Genomic DNA, 17,552 nt, shown 5'->3' with positions numbered 1-17,552 from the left:
ATCCACCACGGGATTCGCACTGACGACCTTTGGATTGTTAGTCCAACTGCCTACCAGCGACTCCACCAGGACAGGACCCAGGGAGACGACTCCTACACCTGGACTGAGCTAACGACCTAACCTTTTTTTTAGGTTAGTCCGGGGCCAACATTTACTTCCCGTCCGACGGAAGGCGTGATCAGACTAATCTCGTCTCAAAATTTGCCACCGGGACCTTCTGGGATCGAACCCAGGCCGACTGGGTGAGAGGCAATCACGCTTACCCCTACACCACGGTTATATAATTCTGTATAAAACCAAAAAATAAATTTAAAAAAAGGGTAAAAATAAGACGTCAAACAAAAATTCTGCTATATTTCTATTTTTTGCCTTTCTTACTAAAGAATGGTATAGGTTTTACTATATGGCTGGACGTCATTTTCATGTTCGTAAATTTGACGATTCAGCATGAATTTTAATCGGAAAATCGCTAAAAGATCATCACACTGCATCGATTTTTGACGCTCTATCGATTCAACTGGACAGAACTCGTCTATCTTCAACCCTCGAATTTTGAGAAAATAAATTCCGTAGAGATCGAGTGATGTTCGTGTGTGGTAAAATTTTGTCAAATTTTGTGTCGCGTCGAAATTGAAATTCATAAATATAGCGTAAAATTGCATTTTGTAGCCCAAAACATAAAATATAATCATAAATTCTTTCTCAGGATATGATTTGGTATTCGAATGCTTTGCATCATACTGATTTCTGTTTCAAAATTCAAAACATGATAATTTTTTAAAGGTTTTTAATTTGATTAAAAATGCAAACTAAACGTAGCACAAAGTATTCAAAATAGTTCAAGAATTTCTAGGTACTCGAACATAGGACAGCAGCTTTGATCTTTTATATAATGTGAACATTTAAGCACAGATCATGATTTTTAACAGCATTTTTGAATGATTGTCAAATTCGTAGGGAAGGAATGGATTATTTTTTACAGATATCGAACGTGCATCCCAAGTGTTTGAACAAAAAAAAATGAAGATTCAACATTTACATAGAAACATTTGTATAAAAACACACAAATTAAAATCAATCTCCAAATTTTAACTTAACAAAAAATATGTATTTACTCGTAACAACTTAAGCATCGCCAAAATCTCAATGCGCCGAAGCATTGACCGCACCCTCTATGGCCCAGTCCGGGAAGCTGTTCACCTCCGGATACACGATCGCACCCCACGTGGGAAATCCGAGCCACATTACGAGCAGTGTAATCACCGTGGGCCCAATACCCGCCACCGCCATATCCTTGATCGCAATTCGACCCACTCCGGCCACAATCGCGTTCGGGGGCGTTCCCACTGGCATGTGAAAGGCGTAGCTGCAGGACATGGCCGCTGGCAGCATGAGGTAGAGTGGATGGGTCCGGATCACGATGGCCTGAAACGAATGTTATTTTGTGTTCAAAATCGTTGAAGATGTTGATAAAGGTACTAACCATTTCAGCGAGCACTGGGAGTATAATGTTGCAAATGGCAACATTCGAGGTGAACTCGGTGAGCAGTTGGGCAGCTAGACAAACCACGAGCAGCAGTACCAGCGGAGGTAGACTTTGTAGCCCGGATAGGGATTGTCCAAGCAGTGCGGACATGCCCGAAACGTGACCTGCTTCGGCGAGGGCAAAGCCACCACCGAGTAGGAAGATGAGACTCCAGTGAACCTTCTGGTTCACGAACTTCCACGTGATAAGTGCGGATGAAGGTTGTTTGGGCAGTGGACCTAAAATATAGAATTTGTCGTAAGAATTTTTGTTTGTTAAACGTATTACCACATGTCGGGAAATGTAGATTCGGTGAGCCCTTACAACCAAAAACTGATCTTGAAAAAGTATTATATCTACGCACAACAAGGCTAACTAACCGTGAACGATGCACCCAATCTAATCAACGCAGTTTAGATTACCACAAACTAGTAGCTGGCGTATGGAGACTTTGACCTACTAACCCGATTTCCTCCTGAAGTAGTTGAGCCATTGCCAATCAGCTGGTATTACGAACAGTGCGACCACGATGAAGATGGCTGGGGTTGCATCCTTGATTTTGCTGAAAAGATGGAAAAATCAGCTTACATTTTCCCCAAGCACATCATCGGAACTCACGCCCCCGGGAACAGGTCAACCCAGCCAGGGATGAAGCCCGGACTGCGGGTGAAGAACAGCACGATCGACAGGACGAACAGGATCGCCACGCTGATCTCGTGTGAAGTCATCGGGCCCATGTCCTTGTAGCGGGACTCGATGACGCGGCGGGCGATGGCTTCGCTTTCGGCGCCAATTTTCGATTCCTTGGACTGGCGGCTGAAATTGTGAGAATTAATAGTTGGTTGAAAACCTCACCAAATGGACACTCTAACTGCCATTGTTGAGTCAGTTCTGTTCTTGGGTCAAGTCTCAGTCTTTACATATGATAAATCGTAGTCCGCAAACAACAACCAAACATCTTTCAGTCGTACGCGCAATCGTAGTAATTGAAATGGAAAAAGAACAATGAACCATAAAGTTTGCCTAAGTAAAGGCATGCTCATCAGCTTGTTTTATTCTTGTTTGACTGTTTTTGACCAGTTAAAATATAATATATAAATATAATATATATGCAGTTATTTTTGTATTATATTTGACTAGTCAAACTCCCAACAAGTAAATTTTTTATAATTTTATATAAAAAAAAGATTTTTGACGATTTTTGTAGTGCGTACAGTTATTGCCTCCTGATTTTTTGCAAAAACTTTTTAATGGAGAGGGGAGTGTAACTATTGAATTAGGCGTCATCCATAAAGTATGTCACGCAAAAATCGGCCAAAAATAACGCCCCCTCCCCCCTATGTTACACTTTGTCACGCAATGTCAAACCCCCCGCCCCCCCTCAAAAAGCACGTCACACGTGTTTTGTGTATCGATGTGATTTTTTTTATAGCACTTATTTTAAATTTATTTCGTTAAAGTTTAAACACTCATAATTTTGGATTTTTTTTTTCAATTCAGTTGCTTCCAATACATTTGTTTCTAGTCAGAATCCGCAAAAAAATAAAATTCTATCTGAATAAAAAATAAAATTGTGACTATACAGCAATTCCCCACGAAAACAGCATGGAAAAAACAAAAGTCCTTGGATCGGGCTCAAAATTTGTCTGGGAATTCCCTGGCCGAAATAATTAGACCCGTATTTTTTTGTTTGGCCATTAGGGTGACCTACGTCGTGTTAGGGTGGTCTGAACAATTGCCATTTTCGTCGATTTTCGCAAAAACCACTTTTTTCGAAAATCATAACTCCTCGCCATTTTAACCGATTTCAATTGTCTTATACGCAAATGAAAGGTGATAAGTCGGCCTTTCAAAGAAAAATAGTAAGAAGTTGTTTCAAAAATCTAGCCTAACATATGAAAAGGGCGCATGAAACTTTAAAATGCCGTTTTGACGGTGTCTGGACCAAGAGCGTATGTCTGGAAATATTTTTATTGGATTCCCCGGACATTTTTACATAACATACTAAAAAATGGGAGGAGTTCATTAACAGGATTCCGAGATATGATTTTTTGAAAATAAAATCCGTATTTTTGACGAGCTGCGCGCAAAAACCGAATGACGAAATTTGCAAAAAATCAACTTTTTTCACTAAAACTGCGATAACTTTAAAATTTCAGCGATGACCTATAGACATGTACCCAGACATGTATAGGTCATCGCTAAAATTTTAAAGTTATCGCAGTTTTAGTGAAAAAAGTTGATTTTTTGCCGATTTCGTCATTTTCCGGTTCTTCCGGTTCTTGCGCGGCGCGTCGAAAAACACGGATTTTATTTTCAAAAAAACATATCTCGGAATCCTGTTAATGAACTCCTCCCATTTTTTAGTATATTATGTAAAAATGTCCGGGGAATCCGATAAAAATAATTCCAGACATAGGCTATTTGGTCCAGACACCGTCAAACCGGCATTTTAATGTTTCATACGCCCTTTTCGAATGTTAGGCTAGATTTTTGAAACTTTTTATTATTTTTCTTTGAAAGACCAACTTATCGCCTTTCTTTTGCGTCTAAGACAGCTAAAATCGGATGAAATGACGCGGAGATATGATTTTTTGAAAAAAGTGGTTTTTGTGAAAATCGACGAAAATGGCAATTTTTCAGACCACCCTAACACGGCGTAGGTCACCCTAATGGCCAAACAAAAAATACGGGTCTAATTATTTCGGCCAGGGAACCCCCAGACAAATTTTGAGCCCGATCCGAGGACTTTTGTTTTTTTTCATGCTGTTTTGTGGGGAATTGCTGTATATGTATAATCAATTTTAATGTGATACTTCTAAATAAAAATTAGTAAAAAAAATGAAATGAAATCATCTCATTCAATTGTACACAATTGGAATTAATATTATGCATTCATAAAAAAAACCAAGCGTGACGTCGAAGTCTCCCAACCCCCCTTCCCCCATAAGAGCGTACGAACTTTATGGATGACGCCTTATTTGTCTTCAATTTGTCTCCTATCTACATTTTAATTTTTAAAAGAAATCAGCACAATATTTTTTATCTGGTTTTAGGTAAAATTTCTGGTCTGAAATTTAAAAAAAGTTCCGGGATGTAAATTTAGACTGAGAATTATATAATATACTATGGTCAACATTATCTGAGCATTTACAAAATAAGTTCTTTTTTTGTTTTCAGTAAATATAAATGATTTGCTAACAGTTGATTACGTTGTTTTTTTTTAATTTTTTTTAATGTCCAGATAATATTTAAAATAAACTTTTTATACCAGAGACATTTTAACACATTAATAAAGTATACAACAAAAATAAAAAAGTCAATTCTTACCTAAACAATCCCATAAAGTGCCACTGCAGGTACACCCAGACGAGCAGCATGTTCACCACCATCAGCGGCACGTTGAAGAACATAAAGTCGGGAAAGTCTATTCCGGGCGCGTTCCGGAACCGGCTCTCGTAGATTCCCTTGAAGGTGAGATTCGTCCCCGACCCCACGATGGTGCCACATCCTGACAAAATAAGTTGTTACGTTAGTTGATGTTCAAGGTTTATCAAGAATTCGCGTGCATCACCTCCAATGCTCGACGCATAAGCCGTCCCCAAGAAGTAGCACAATGTTGTTCGCGAAGGTTTCCTCTTTCTGTGAACGAAAGAATTCGGATGTTAAATCTGCGTCGCAGATTCGCACACTGTGTTGGTATACTCTTCCTTCTGCTTTCCGTCGTCGGCACCTTCAACGGAACCGGTACTTTCGTACATCTGGCAGAGTCCTTGCTGCGAACGAGAGACGAGACATTTTCAAAACACACCGATCTTCAAGGCGGTTCACATCTCGCGTGAAGAGTTCGCTCACCGATTCCAGTTCCTGCAGCACGGCCTGCACGATGGGGCACATCATGGCCACGGCGGCCGTGTTCGAGATCCACATCGACATAAACATGGTGACAACGATCAACCCAAAGTGCAACCGCCGTTGGCTGCATCCAATCAGTGCAATCACTTTGAGTGCGACCCGTTTGTGCAAGTTGCAGTACTCGATGGCCAGCGCCAGAACGATCCCCCCGATGAACATAATGGCCGGTTCTTTCATGTAAACCATACAGGTCTGGCCTGTGCTGAGGATTCCCATCAGCGGAAACAGCACTATCGGTAGCATTGAAGTGATGGGTAAGGGCAGGGCCTCGGTAACCCATAGGAAGGACATCACAATCACCACGTACAAACATCGAAAGGCCGGCGAGGTGTCGACCAGGAAGATCAGGGCGGTTAGAGTTGGAACCAGCAGTACAAACAGCGACTTCCAGTACACCTTCACAAACTGTCGCATCCGGCCGGAACATCCCAACTCGCCCTCCTCAGCCGGGACCTCAGATGTTCTGTTCACAAATTAACCCGAATTAGAACACTATTGCCACAGATTCAAACACTCGCTCACTTGCCCAAAATCAGTCATCGCAACTCCTTTCGCTCCATTGTCAGCTTTCATCCCCCCTGAATAAGTACGTGAGACACTTTTTCTGAACACAGTGTATATATTCTTCCGGTGCTGCTTAGATCTGCACTGATCGACGTCTTGCCACCGAGTGATACGTCCACTCACTGGCCGAGGGGAGAACGGATAGAACACAAATCCCCATCACTACGAGACAACGACGCGTGCCACCCATTGATTGACTGAACGCAGTTGGTCAGCTGAAACCACCAACGAGTATCGCCACACTGGATTAGGAGTAAAATTCTATTGTAGAAAAATCTCTAGTTCGTTACTAAATGGTGCAACAAAAAAAAATCCATCCCCTTACACAACTCAATTCATCTCAATTCGTCGCTCTCGGGCTAACTTGTCGTACGTCGATTTTGGGCCAAATTGAATTAAGAACGCCATTATGTGCAGCTCACAATGCCTTACTTTTTGACCTTCACAGATCCCAAAAACTTGATTTCAATCCTGAGATTTTCAATAAAAACCGTAAAAACTCCGTGCTTTTTTGTCACTTTTCATATGAAAGAAGTTTCAATCTTGTCGTGCTATCTTGACACAGCCTGAAATTGATGTAAGTGCGTCAACGGGCCAAAGGGACTTCAGGCCAGAACGCGACTGACACACGTACCAGCCCGACTACCGTAAACATTTGTAATTATATGTAGGAACTCCGATAACCAAATTCAACCAAACTTCGGAACAATGCACATAATAGTCAACCAAACAAAAAGTGTTTGTTATTGTTTACGTTGCGTGCTCTATTTTATTATTTATCCAAGGTCAAACATCAAATCGCGCTTTTCTCGTAACGTCAAAAAGTGACGTACGACAAGTATCTTGGCGGCATCGATATTGGATAGAGTTAGGAGCGATGACTTAAACCTAGCACTCAATGAAACCGTTAAGGCTACAAAAAAAAATCAAACTTTTGAATGTATAAAACAAAATTTTGGCGAGGTACATAATTATTGAAATTATTTAGCAAAAAATAATTTTATAATGTATTTTTTTTGTAAATCCGTCCCAAAGTAACATTTTTTCCAAGAGTTCTACAAGAGCTCTTCAAGATAGCTACAGCATAGCAGTTTGGACCGCGGTAGGATAAAATTCTCTTCAAAGCTTCTTCACGACGTCGTGAAACTACTTACTTTCCCTGTCATTTTTGAAAGACGAAATAGCCTACTTTTCTGTACCAGATATGACAGCATCGAATAGCAACACTTTTCAAAATAAATGATGAAAAAATCTACTTTTCAGCACTTGTTTGGAAAAGTAATACTTTTCAACATTGTTTTGTTTTAAACAATTTATTGACAAAATACATGAATATTTGACTTAGAGCAATTCCAACTCAAATCAGGAATTTTTCTGGGACTTTTGTTCCCGACCCTCTCCGATTTCAATGAAAGAGCACTTCTCTACGAAATCGATCTTTTTTTTTTAATGAGAATTTTCCCTTATACATTTCGTCTCAAAAAAAATGTTCAGAACCTCCAAACTGCGATATCTCTGGATCCGCAAGGCGTACAAAATTGATTGTAAAACTTTTACATGTAAAAATGTCATTTTCTTTAAAATTAGTTCTGGTTCGACTAAGTACGATTTGGGGTTCCAGAGATATGAGTTATTTGAAAATAGTGTTTTTTTTTCAAACATTTTTTTTACGAACAAAGCGAAACTTTGGGATTGTGACAAAAAGGAGGGTGTTGTCCGATTTTATCGGCTCAGTCAAATTTAAGCTTGATCAAAAAATGATAATTTCAATTTGAACTTTAAATTAAACTTAAATTTTCAAATTTATTACACTGTGCGATCAGTTAAACCACCGTGCCGCCGGTACAAACTGTCGACTGACGAGTCGTTAAACTCTCGATTACGGCTGGACGTGATTGTTGCGCAAAGTCAATCATCACACCTCAGCTCCTCCGACTACTCTGTAGCAGCTCAGCTACGGCAGCGGAGGAAGTTCCGTTGAACTTGTCGCTAGCGATATCCTTGATTTGGAGACTTGACGCGATAACTAATTCGTTTTGATAGATTTTGATCGCTCGATTGTTCTGAGTCGGTGCTTCGCGAGCTGTAACAGAGTTTTTTGTTTCGTTTCGTGAACCGGAAGAACCTTCCGATCCAGCGTCTTGAAACAGTTATTCTCAAACGGGAGTAAACAATCCTTCACTTCTCAATAGGTTAATTGCAAGCCTGCCAATGACCTGATTAGGACAGGCAATTGAATGTCAAGTGTTTAATACGTCGTCACCATAAATAGCCTTGAGCTCAGAGCTGGACGGAGTGGACGAAGTGTCCATCCGTTAAGACCATGGACTTGGGTGATAATGCCACTTTTTCAGAGGTTAGCGGTTAATGGTAATTGTTTTTGTGATATTGTGATTTGTGATCTGGCAAGTGAGGAGGTTCTATTTGTAGAACAGAAATTTATGCGAGAAGATGAGGTCACTTTATTTCCTTGGGGAACTTCCACAGGCAAGATTTTATAGACATTACCTAATGGTTTCTCATGCACTAAGCTTTTGTGCATTCTTAGATGCACTATAATACATTATAATGGCCATCTTACTGTTTGAATAGATAATGCAAGAAATGTGCAAAAATTTCATAAGACTAGTGCACAAATAAAAAAACCTCGTATGTTTATTGATGCAGTTGTTAGTCTGATGATAATTTAATAATTTAAATAACTCATACATTGTAATGCATTCTTGATAAAAAGTTATTCAAATTTAACTACATTACTTACGTACTTTTGTATAAGTCTGCAATTTTCTCAGTGTGAGACAGATTCACAGGAGTTTTTGAACCAACCACTGCAATATTGTCATAAGTTCGTCTGTCGAAGGGAAATCACAACAAGTGAATCACAATGAGAGCTAAACTTACCTACCGTTTAGAATAAGTGGAGGCTTGGCATTGTTGAATCTATAACGGCTATTACAGAAGTGCTCTCGCAGCTGTGGTGAAAGTGATGGGATGATTTACTGTAATGAGGCCATTATTCTTGAAAAGTAATGGTTCTGCGCTGATTTGAATAACAGGTAAGAAAGGTATAATTCGAAGTTATTGAAGGAAATGTGAAATTAATGTTAAACACTATTTTTTCTGTAACATTGAACATTGAAGACAGTAAAAATCTGATCAACATCAGAAAATATTACTTGTGTTTCTATTCTATTTTTCAGAAGAAGATATAAAAATTATAATAGGTTTTAAAGGCCCTGCAAATATTGAGATTTGTATGATAATAGAAATATATAAACAATCTCGAGAAAGATATATTTGCGCTTTGAGTTGATCCCTTCGTCGTTCAATGCTATAAATTTTGCTTCTCTGACAATATTTTAGGAATGTTTAAAATAGTATCCTAAAGGTTGTGATTTATTTTGACGACGATTTGAAAAGATATGACTAAACTTCAATGATTGTATCATAAAATTATATACATTTTAAGATACATTAGGTTTATGGCCTATCTACAATCACTTAGCTTGGAATTGTTAAGTGAAGTAAAATAGATAAGTTAATTAGAAAAATACGCAACTTACGGCTGTCATCTACATTCAACTTAGAAAACTCGCTGGGTTGATATACGTTGATATGCAATTGTTTGTTAGCCTTCGATATAGAAACGTCAACTTACGGTAGATTTTGAAATTTTTCAAACAGATTCATTTCCACAATTTTCTAAGTAAAGTGATTGTAGATAGGCCAAAAGGAGTAAAAATTTGTAGAAAAAAAGTCCAGATATAACAAAAAACTCTAGAAACATTTATTCATTCACAACAATTTATTTACATTGTTGTTGTTGTTTTCATCCCGGCAACCCATTTTATTTTTGTTGACACCTTCAAAACTCGTGACACACATCTGGAGATAGGCCATTCTGTGACATGATGCTGACTGTCAGACTATACTGACTAATCTCCGTTGTCAACAATGGTTGTGACGCAATTGAATAATCCGTTCGCTATGGACTTTGAAGCTGGATCAGTTCAGAATAACTTAAACTTTGTTAATGTTAAGTATTGTATACTCGTTTATCAGAAGTTGCCACAAAGAAAAAAAAATAGAAATGATATAAGGTGAAGCCGTCAATCATGAAAAAAATATCAATGATTAGTCTAAAATGATTTGTATTAAGTCCAATTTTTACGATTTTTAGCACCAAAATGAATCAGCATATTGACGCAGTGGTGCTATGGTTGTCGCACTTTTTAAACAAAAAATAGAGCACGCAATGTAAACAATAACAAACAAACTTTGTTTGGTTGACCATTCTGCGCATTGTCTCGAAGTTTGGTTGAATTTGGTTGCCGGAGTCCCGGTTTATAATTACAAATGTTTACGGTAGTCGTACTTGCACGTGTGTCATACGCAATACGCGTTCTGACTTGAAATCCCTTTGGCCAGTTGTGTCAAGATAGACAAGGTTGAATCTTTTTTCATATGAAAAGGGACAACAATGCACGGAGTTTTTTCGGTTATTCTCAGGATTGAAATCGAATTTTGGGGATCATTGAGAGCATTCGTGGCGTCTCGTGGCGCAGGGGTAGCGGCTTCGGCTGCCGATCCCGATGATGCTATGAGACGCGGGTTCGATTCCCGCCTTATCCACTGAGCTTCTATCGGATGGTGAAGTAAAACGTCGGTCCCGGTTTCTCCTGTCTCGTCAGAGGCGCTGGAGCAGAAATCCCACGTTAGAGGAAGGCTATGCCCCGGGGGGCGTAGTGCCAATAGTTTCGTTTCGTTTTCGAGAGCATTGAGTGCTACATAAAATGGCATTTTTATCTCAATTTGGCCCATAATGCAAGTGCGACAAGATAGCACAACAGCGACGATATGCCGGATGAACGATTCTTTAAGGCCCAAAGGATTTTTCGATCTAAATCGAAAGCGATCATTGACTTTCTGGTTGATAATCATCCCGGGCAGACGGTAATAACAAAATTAATAATATTTCAATAACAAATCCTGTTAAAATAACAAAAAGTATTATTATTTAATCCTGAAGTTCAACTTCAAGAAGAAAAAGTAATAACAGTTTCTGATAAAATAACAAAATTTGGTATTGAAGTGAAATTATATTGAAAATGTTTAATAACACGCTAATAAGACGAAATGTTATATATTTCAAAAACTCTCCTAATAACAAAATTTGTTATTCGTTCGGTATACTGACTTAGAAATAAAATTACCATAAATCGCACAAATGGAAAAGTTTCTAAGTGTCCATAACACAATCTGTTATTTTTTTTGTTAAATATGTTTAAATCTTAGGGATAATTTTGTCTAATTTCGTCGGGGTCATTATTTTGGCCATGAAATGGGGTTCGTAAGCTAAAATTATTCTAATAAGTTAAAATTATGGATGTTGATTTTTTAAATTATTTGATATACCCCCTAAGGGATTTTGCTAAAATTGGCTAGAACTATGGGATAATTTTGACCAATTTCGTCGGGATCATTACTTTGGCCATGAAATGGGGTCCTTAAGCTTAAATTATTCTGAAAAGTTGAAATTTTGAAAGTTGGTTTTTTTAATTATTTGATATACCCCCTAAGGGATTTTACTAAAATTGGCTAGAACTATGAAATAATTTTGACCAATTTCGTCAGGGTCGTTATTTTGGCCATGAAATGGGGTCCTTAAGCTAAAATTATTCTAAAAAGTAGAAATTTTGAAAGTTGATTTTTTTTAATTATTTGATATACCCCCTAAGGGACTTTGCTAAAATTGGCTAGAACTATGGGATAATTTTGACCAATTTTGTCAGGGTCATTATTTTGGCCATGAAATAGGGTCCTTAAGCTAAAATTATACTGAAAAGTTAAAATTTTGAAAGTTGATTTTTTTAATTATTTGATATACCCCCTAAGGGACTTTGTTTAAAATGGTTAGAACTATGGGATCATTTTGACCAATTTCGTCGGGGTCATTATTTTGGCTATGAAATGGGGTCCTTAAGCTAAAATTATTCTAAAAAGTTGAAATTTTGAAAGTTGATTTTTATAATTATTTGATATACCCCCTAAAGGACTTTGTTAAAAATGGTTAGAACTATGGGATAATTTTGACCAATTTCGTTGGGATCATTATTTTGGCCATGAAATGGGTTCCTTAAGCTTAAATTATTCTGAAAAGTTGAAAATTTGAAAGTTGATTTTTTTTAATTATTTGATATACCCCCTAAAGGACTTTGTTTAAAATGGTTAGAACTATGGGATAATTTTGACCAATTTCGTCGGGATCATTACTTTGGCCATGAAATGGGGTCCTTAAGCTTAAATTATTCTGAAAAGTTGAAATTTTGAAAGTTGGTTTTTTTAATTATTTGATATACCCCCTAAGGGATTTTACTAAAATTGGCTAGAACTATGAAATAATTTTGACCAATTTCGTCAGGGTCGTTATTTTGGCCATGAAATGGGGTCCTTAAGCTAAAATTATTCTAAAAAGTAGAAATTTTGAAAGTTGATTTTTTTTAATTATTTGATATACCCCCTAAGGGATTTTACTAAAATTGGCTAGAAATATGAAATAATTTTGACCAATTTCATCGGGGTCATTTATTTCACCATGAAATGGGGTTTCAAGCTAAAATTAATCCGATAAAATTAACTTTTGAGAGTCCATTTTTTTTAATTTTATTATTTTTCCTAACGGAATTGATTTATTTATTGAGAATTTTTGAAGTGTGAATAACAAAAACTGTTATTATTTTCACAGAGCCAGGAAGTCGGAGCTGACGTTGAAGTTCGAGCTGGAGTGAGACCTCGGAGACTGCATCAGATTCAGCAAATTTTCAGCAACTTTTACTTGGAGTCGGAATCTGTGAAGTCGGGTATTTTTAGAGAGCTGAAGTCGTCGTTGACGTCATATCCTGCATCCAGAGTCGGAGTTGTCTTTAAAGTATGGATTCAAAGTCGCTTGGAGGTACCCGACTCTGCAGCCCTGACTAGTATGGTAGTTATGGCAACTGCAGGTTTATTTGCAAATTACAAATAAACCAAAACAATAACTTTTTTGTTATGGAGTCATACCAGTTCAATAACATTTTTTATGCTGCTCGACCTCTCCGCACAAAATAACGAATCTTGTTATTCCTTCATGATTCCTTCTGTGTTATTGGTTTGTTATTGCAATAACAACATAATAACAGTTTTAGTTATTCTTCGAACAAATCTTTGTTATTGATTTTTGTTATTTTAACAACTAATCCGATCATCCCAATAACATATTTCGATCTTCTCACAATATCAAAAACTGACCTTCCCAAGTTATATCCGTCTGCTCGGGAACAAACTTTGTTTGGTTGACCATTCTGCGCATTGTCTCGAAGTTTGGTTGAATTTGGTTGCCGGAGTCCCGAGTTATAATTACAAATGTTTACGGTATTTTTTTTTTTTTTTTTTTTTTTTTTTTTTTTTTTTTTTTTTTTTTTTTTTTAATTTATATTTATTCAAATTTCTTTTCCATGTACATTCATTCAGTCAAAATATTATTGAGTGTCCAATCACAAATGATGACTTTTCACCTCAATTTTAAATACTAGCAACTTTCATTTATTCATGAAATATTGTAGCTTTCGCTATTCAGTGATTTCAAATGTAGGAGGTCCTACATGTACAAAAGGGAAAAGGGATACCTTAAAACTAACTTATAAACTATATAAAGAGCGGATCAATGCAGCTGAAGACTGCAATGATTTTTGTCGAAATGCATCAATTATCTTATTGGACATAACATCCAAAGTGTCAACTTCGGCTAATTGATGAAGTTCACTGGTGCTGAACCAGGGAGGAAGTTTCAGAATCATTTTCAGAATTTTGTTCTGAATCCTCTGAAGTTTTTTCTTCCTGGTTAAGCAACAGCTTGTCCAGATCGGCACAGCATAAAGCATGGCAGGTCTGAAAATTTGTTTATAAATTAACAGTTTATTCTTGAGACAAAGTCTAGAATTCCTGTTTATAAGTGGATACAAACATTTAATATATTTGTTACATTTAACCTGGATACTTTCAATGTGATCCTTGTAAGTAAGGTTTTTGTCAAAACCAAGTCCAAGATATTTCACTTGATCCTCCCACTTTAAATTTACCTCATTCATCTTTATAATGTGATGACTTTTTGGTTTAAGAAAATCAGCCCTTGGTTTGTGAGGGAAAATAATAAGTTGAGTTTTTGCAGCATTTGGAGTAATTTTCCATTCTTTCAAATAAGAATTGAAAATATCCAAGCTTTTTTGTAATCTTCTTGTGATGACACGAAGGCTTCTGCCTTTGGCGGAGATGCTTGTGTCATCAGCAAAAAGTGATTTCTGACATCCTGGGGGCAAATCAGGCAAGTCAGAAGTAAAAATATTGTATAAAATTGGACCCAAAATGCTTCCTTGAGGGACGCCAGCACGTACAGGTAGTTGATCAGATTTGCTATTCTGATAACATACCTGCAGAGTACGATCCGTCAAATAATTTTGAATAATTTTCACGATATAAATCGGAAAATTAAACCTTTTCAATTTTGCAATCAAACCTTTATGCCAAACACTGTCAAATGCTTTTTCTATGTCTAGAAGAGCAGCGCCAGTAGAATAGCCCTCAGATTTGTTGCTTCGAATTAAATTTGAAACTCTCAACAACTGATGAGTAGTTGAATGCCCAAGGCGAAATCCAAACTGCTCATCAGCGAAAATTGAATTTTCATTAATGTGCGTCATCATTCTATTAAGAATTATTCTTTCGAATAATTTACTAATAGATGAAAGCAAACTAATGGGCCGATAGCTTGAGGCTTCAGCAGGATTTTTATCCGGTTTCAAAATCGGAATTACTTTGGCATTTTTCCAACTACTGGGAAAATATGCCAAATCAAAACATTTGTTGAAAATTTTGAACAAGCAACTTAAAGTTACTTCTGGTAATTTTTTAATTAAAATGTAAAAAATGCCATCCTCACCAGGGGCTTTCATATTTTTAAATTTTTTGATAATAGATTTTATTTCATTCAGATCCGTATTAAAAACTTCATCTGATGAAAATTCTTGTTCAACAATATTCTGAAATTCTATTGAAATTTGATTTTCAATAGGACTCAAAACATTCAAGTTGAAATTATGAGCACTCTCAAACTGCTGAGCAAGTTTTTGAGCTTTTTCCCCATTAGTTAATAGAATATTATCACCATCTTTTAAAGAAGGGATGGGTTTTTGAGGTTTCTTAAGAACCTTTGAAAGTTTCCAAAAAGGTTTGGAATAAGGTTTAATTTGTTCGACATCTCTTGCGAACTTTTCATTTCGCAGGAGAGTGAATCTTTGGTCAATAACCTTTTGCAAATCTTTTTGAATTCGCTTCAGTGCAGGATCACGAGAACGTTGATACTGTCTTCGGCGAACATTTTTCAGACGAATCAGAAGCTGAAGATCGTCATCAATAATGGGAGAATCAAATTTGACTTGGACTTTAGGAATAGCAATATTCCTAGCATCCAAAATTGCATTAGTTAAAGATTCCAAGGCTGAATCAATATCAGCTTTGGTTTCTAAAACAAAATCATGATTTAAATTATTCTCAATATGATGCTGATACCTGTCCCAATTAGCTTTGTGGTAATTAAACACAGAACTATTGGGTCTGGTAACTGCTTCATGAGAAAGTGAAAAAGTTACTGGAAGATGATCAGAATCAAAATCAGCATGAGTCACTAAAGGACCACAATACTGACTTTGATTTGTCAACACCAAATCAATTGTTGATGGATTTCTAACAGAAGAAAAGCAAGTTGGCCCATTCGGGTATAAAACCGAATAAAGACCAGAAGTGCAATCTCTGAATAAAATTTTACCATTGGAATTTACTTTTGAATTATTCCAAGATTGGTGTTTGGCATTAAAATCACCGATGATCAAAAATCGAGATCTATGCCGAGTAAGTTTATTCAAATCCCCTTTGAAATAATTTTTATTTTCCCCAGTGCATTGAAAAGGCAAATATGCAGCTGCAATCATAATTTTCCCAAAAGAAGTTTCAAGTTCAATGCCCAAACTTTCAATAACTTTTAACTTAAAGTCACGTAACGTGCTATAAGTCATACTACGGTGGATAACTATTGCAACTCCACCGCCATTTCGATTCATTCGGTTATTAGTTATAACTTTATAATCTGGATCACTTTTCAAATAAGTGCCAGTTTTTAAAAATGTTTCGGTTATAACAGCAACATGCACGTTATGAACTCGTAAAAAGTTGAAAAATTCATTTTCTTTCGCTTTTAAAGAGCGAGCATTAAAATTCATAATATTGATGGAATTACTTAGATCCATGATTAAACTTCAGGGTAAGAACAACATCATTCGCAAATTTTAATCCAATCTGGATTGCTTCCATCATGGATGTAGCATTACTCATTGTTTGAATCAAACCAAACAGTGAGTTTTGCAAAAAAGTCATTTTTTCAAACGTAACATCGCCGAGATCAGAAGATCCCAAAGCGTTGCCAGCAGAAAAATTTTCAAATGAGATTTGAGGTACCTGCCCAATTTCAGAAAGATTGGTAGAGGATTTAAAATTCGTGGATGAACCCGAAACGACGTTAGCATAAGAAATGCCATTGTTGTTACCTAACTTTTCCACGGTAGGGGTATTTCTAGCATTGTTCGAGTGAGACAGCACGAACGTTTGATTTAAAGATGCAGGTACAACCTGACTTTGAGAAAATTTCGGTTTGGATTTCGGCTGATGCTTAGCACGAGAATCCAAAACCTTTTTTCTGATGGGGCAATCCCAGAAATTTGATTTGTGATTTCCACCACAATTTGCACATTTAAATTGGGTGACTTCTTTCACGGGACAATTGTCCTTGTCGTGAGAAGAATCCCCGCAAACCATGCATTTTGGAACCATGGCGCAATGATCAGTACCGTGACCGAATGCCTGGCAACGCCGGCACTGGGTCAGATTCTGGCCATTACCGCCATGTTTCTTAAAATGCTCCCACTTTACCCGTACATGGAACAAAAACTGAACTTTGTCCAAAAGTTTCAAATTGTTGATTTCATTTCTGTTGAAATGAATCAGATAAAATTGTGAAGTCAAACCAAAGCGAGAAATATTCCCGTTTGATTTTTTCTTCATTGGTATTACTTGGGATGGGGCAAAGCCAAGCAACACCTTAAGTTCGTTTTTGATCTCATCCACCGACAAGTCGTTGGAGAGACCTTTCAAGACCGCCTTGAATGGCCGAGCATTCTTGGTCTCATACGTGTAGAAATTGTGTTTGTGGTTTTTCAAATAACCAACAAAAGTTTGGTGATCTTGTAAAGATTCCGTCAACAAGCGACATTCTCCTCTTCGACCAAGCTGGAACGAAACCTTCAAATTGCAAGTTTCCTTGCAATTCTTCAGTTGCGTTCGAAAGCTGGCCAAATCGGAGACGGAAGTCACTACAATTGGCGGAGCCTTTACTCGTTTCTCGACGGCAGAAGGCTCAGTACGAGGAGAAGGTTCCTTGTCATCAGTTTCGGATAAAACACCG

General features: G+C 37.2%; 1 protein-coding gene across 1 annotated transcript; it reads right to left on the bottom strand.

Annotated features, from left to right (window-relative positions):
* Positions 1-1,086: 1,086 nt before the first annotated feature.
* LOC120416052 (protein I'm not dead yet-like) lies at positions 1,087-6,199 on the bottom strand. The gene is made up of 9 exons (XM_039577712.2): positions 5,967-6,199; positions 5,381-5,903; positions 5,231-5,301; positions 5,100-5,167; positions 4,856-5,036; positions 2,144-2,341; positions 1,990-2,087; positions 1,484-1,764; positions 1,087-1,425 (listed from the first exon to the last, which is right to left on the bottom strand). Exons 1-9 carry the CDS (start codon positions 6,011-6,013, stop codon positions 1,144-1,146), a joined length of 1,749 nt encoding a protein of 582 aa, XP_039433646.1. The 5' UTR covers positions 6,014-6,199; the 3' UTR covers positions 1,087-1,143.
* Positions 6,200-17,552: the final 11,353 nt, after the last annotated feature.

Source organism: Culex pipiens, chromosome 3, assembly GCF_016801865.2.
Source record: "Culex pipiens pallens isolate TS chromosome 3, TS_CPP_V2, whole genome shotgun sequence".
Taxonomy (NCBI): Eukaryota; Metazoa; Arthropoda; class Insecta; order Diptera; family Culicidae; genus Culex; species Culex pipiens.
The sequence above is the reverse complement of the archived record's forward strand: the minus strand, read 5'-3'. Positions and strand labels throughout refer to the sequence as shown.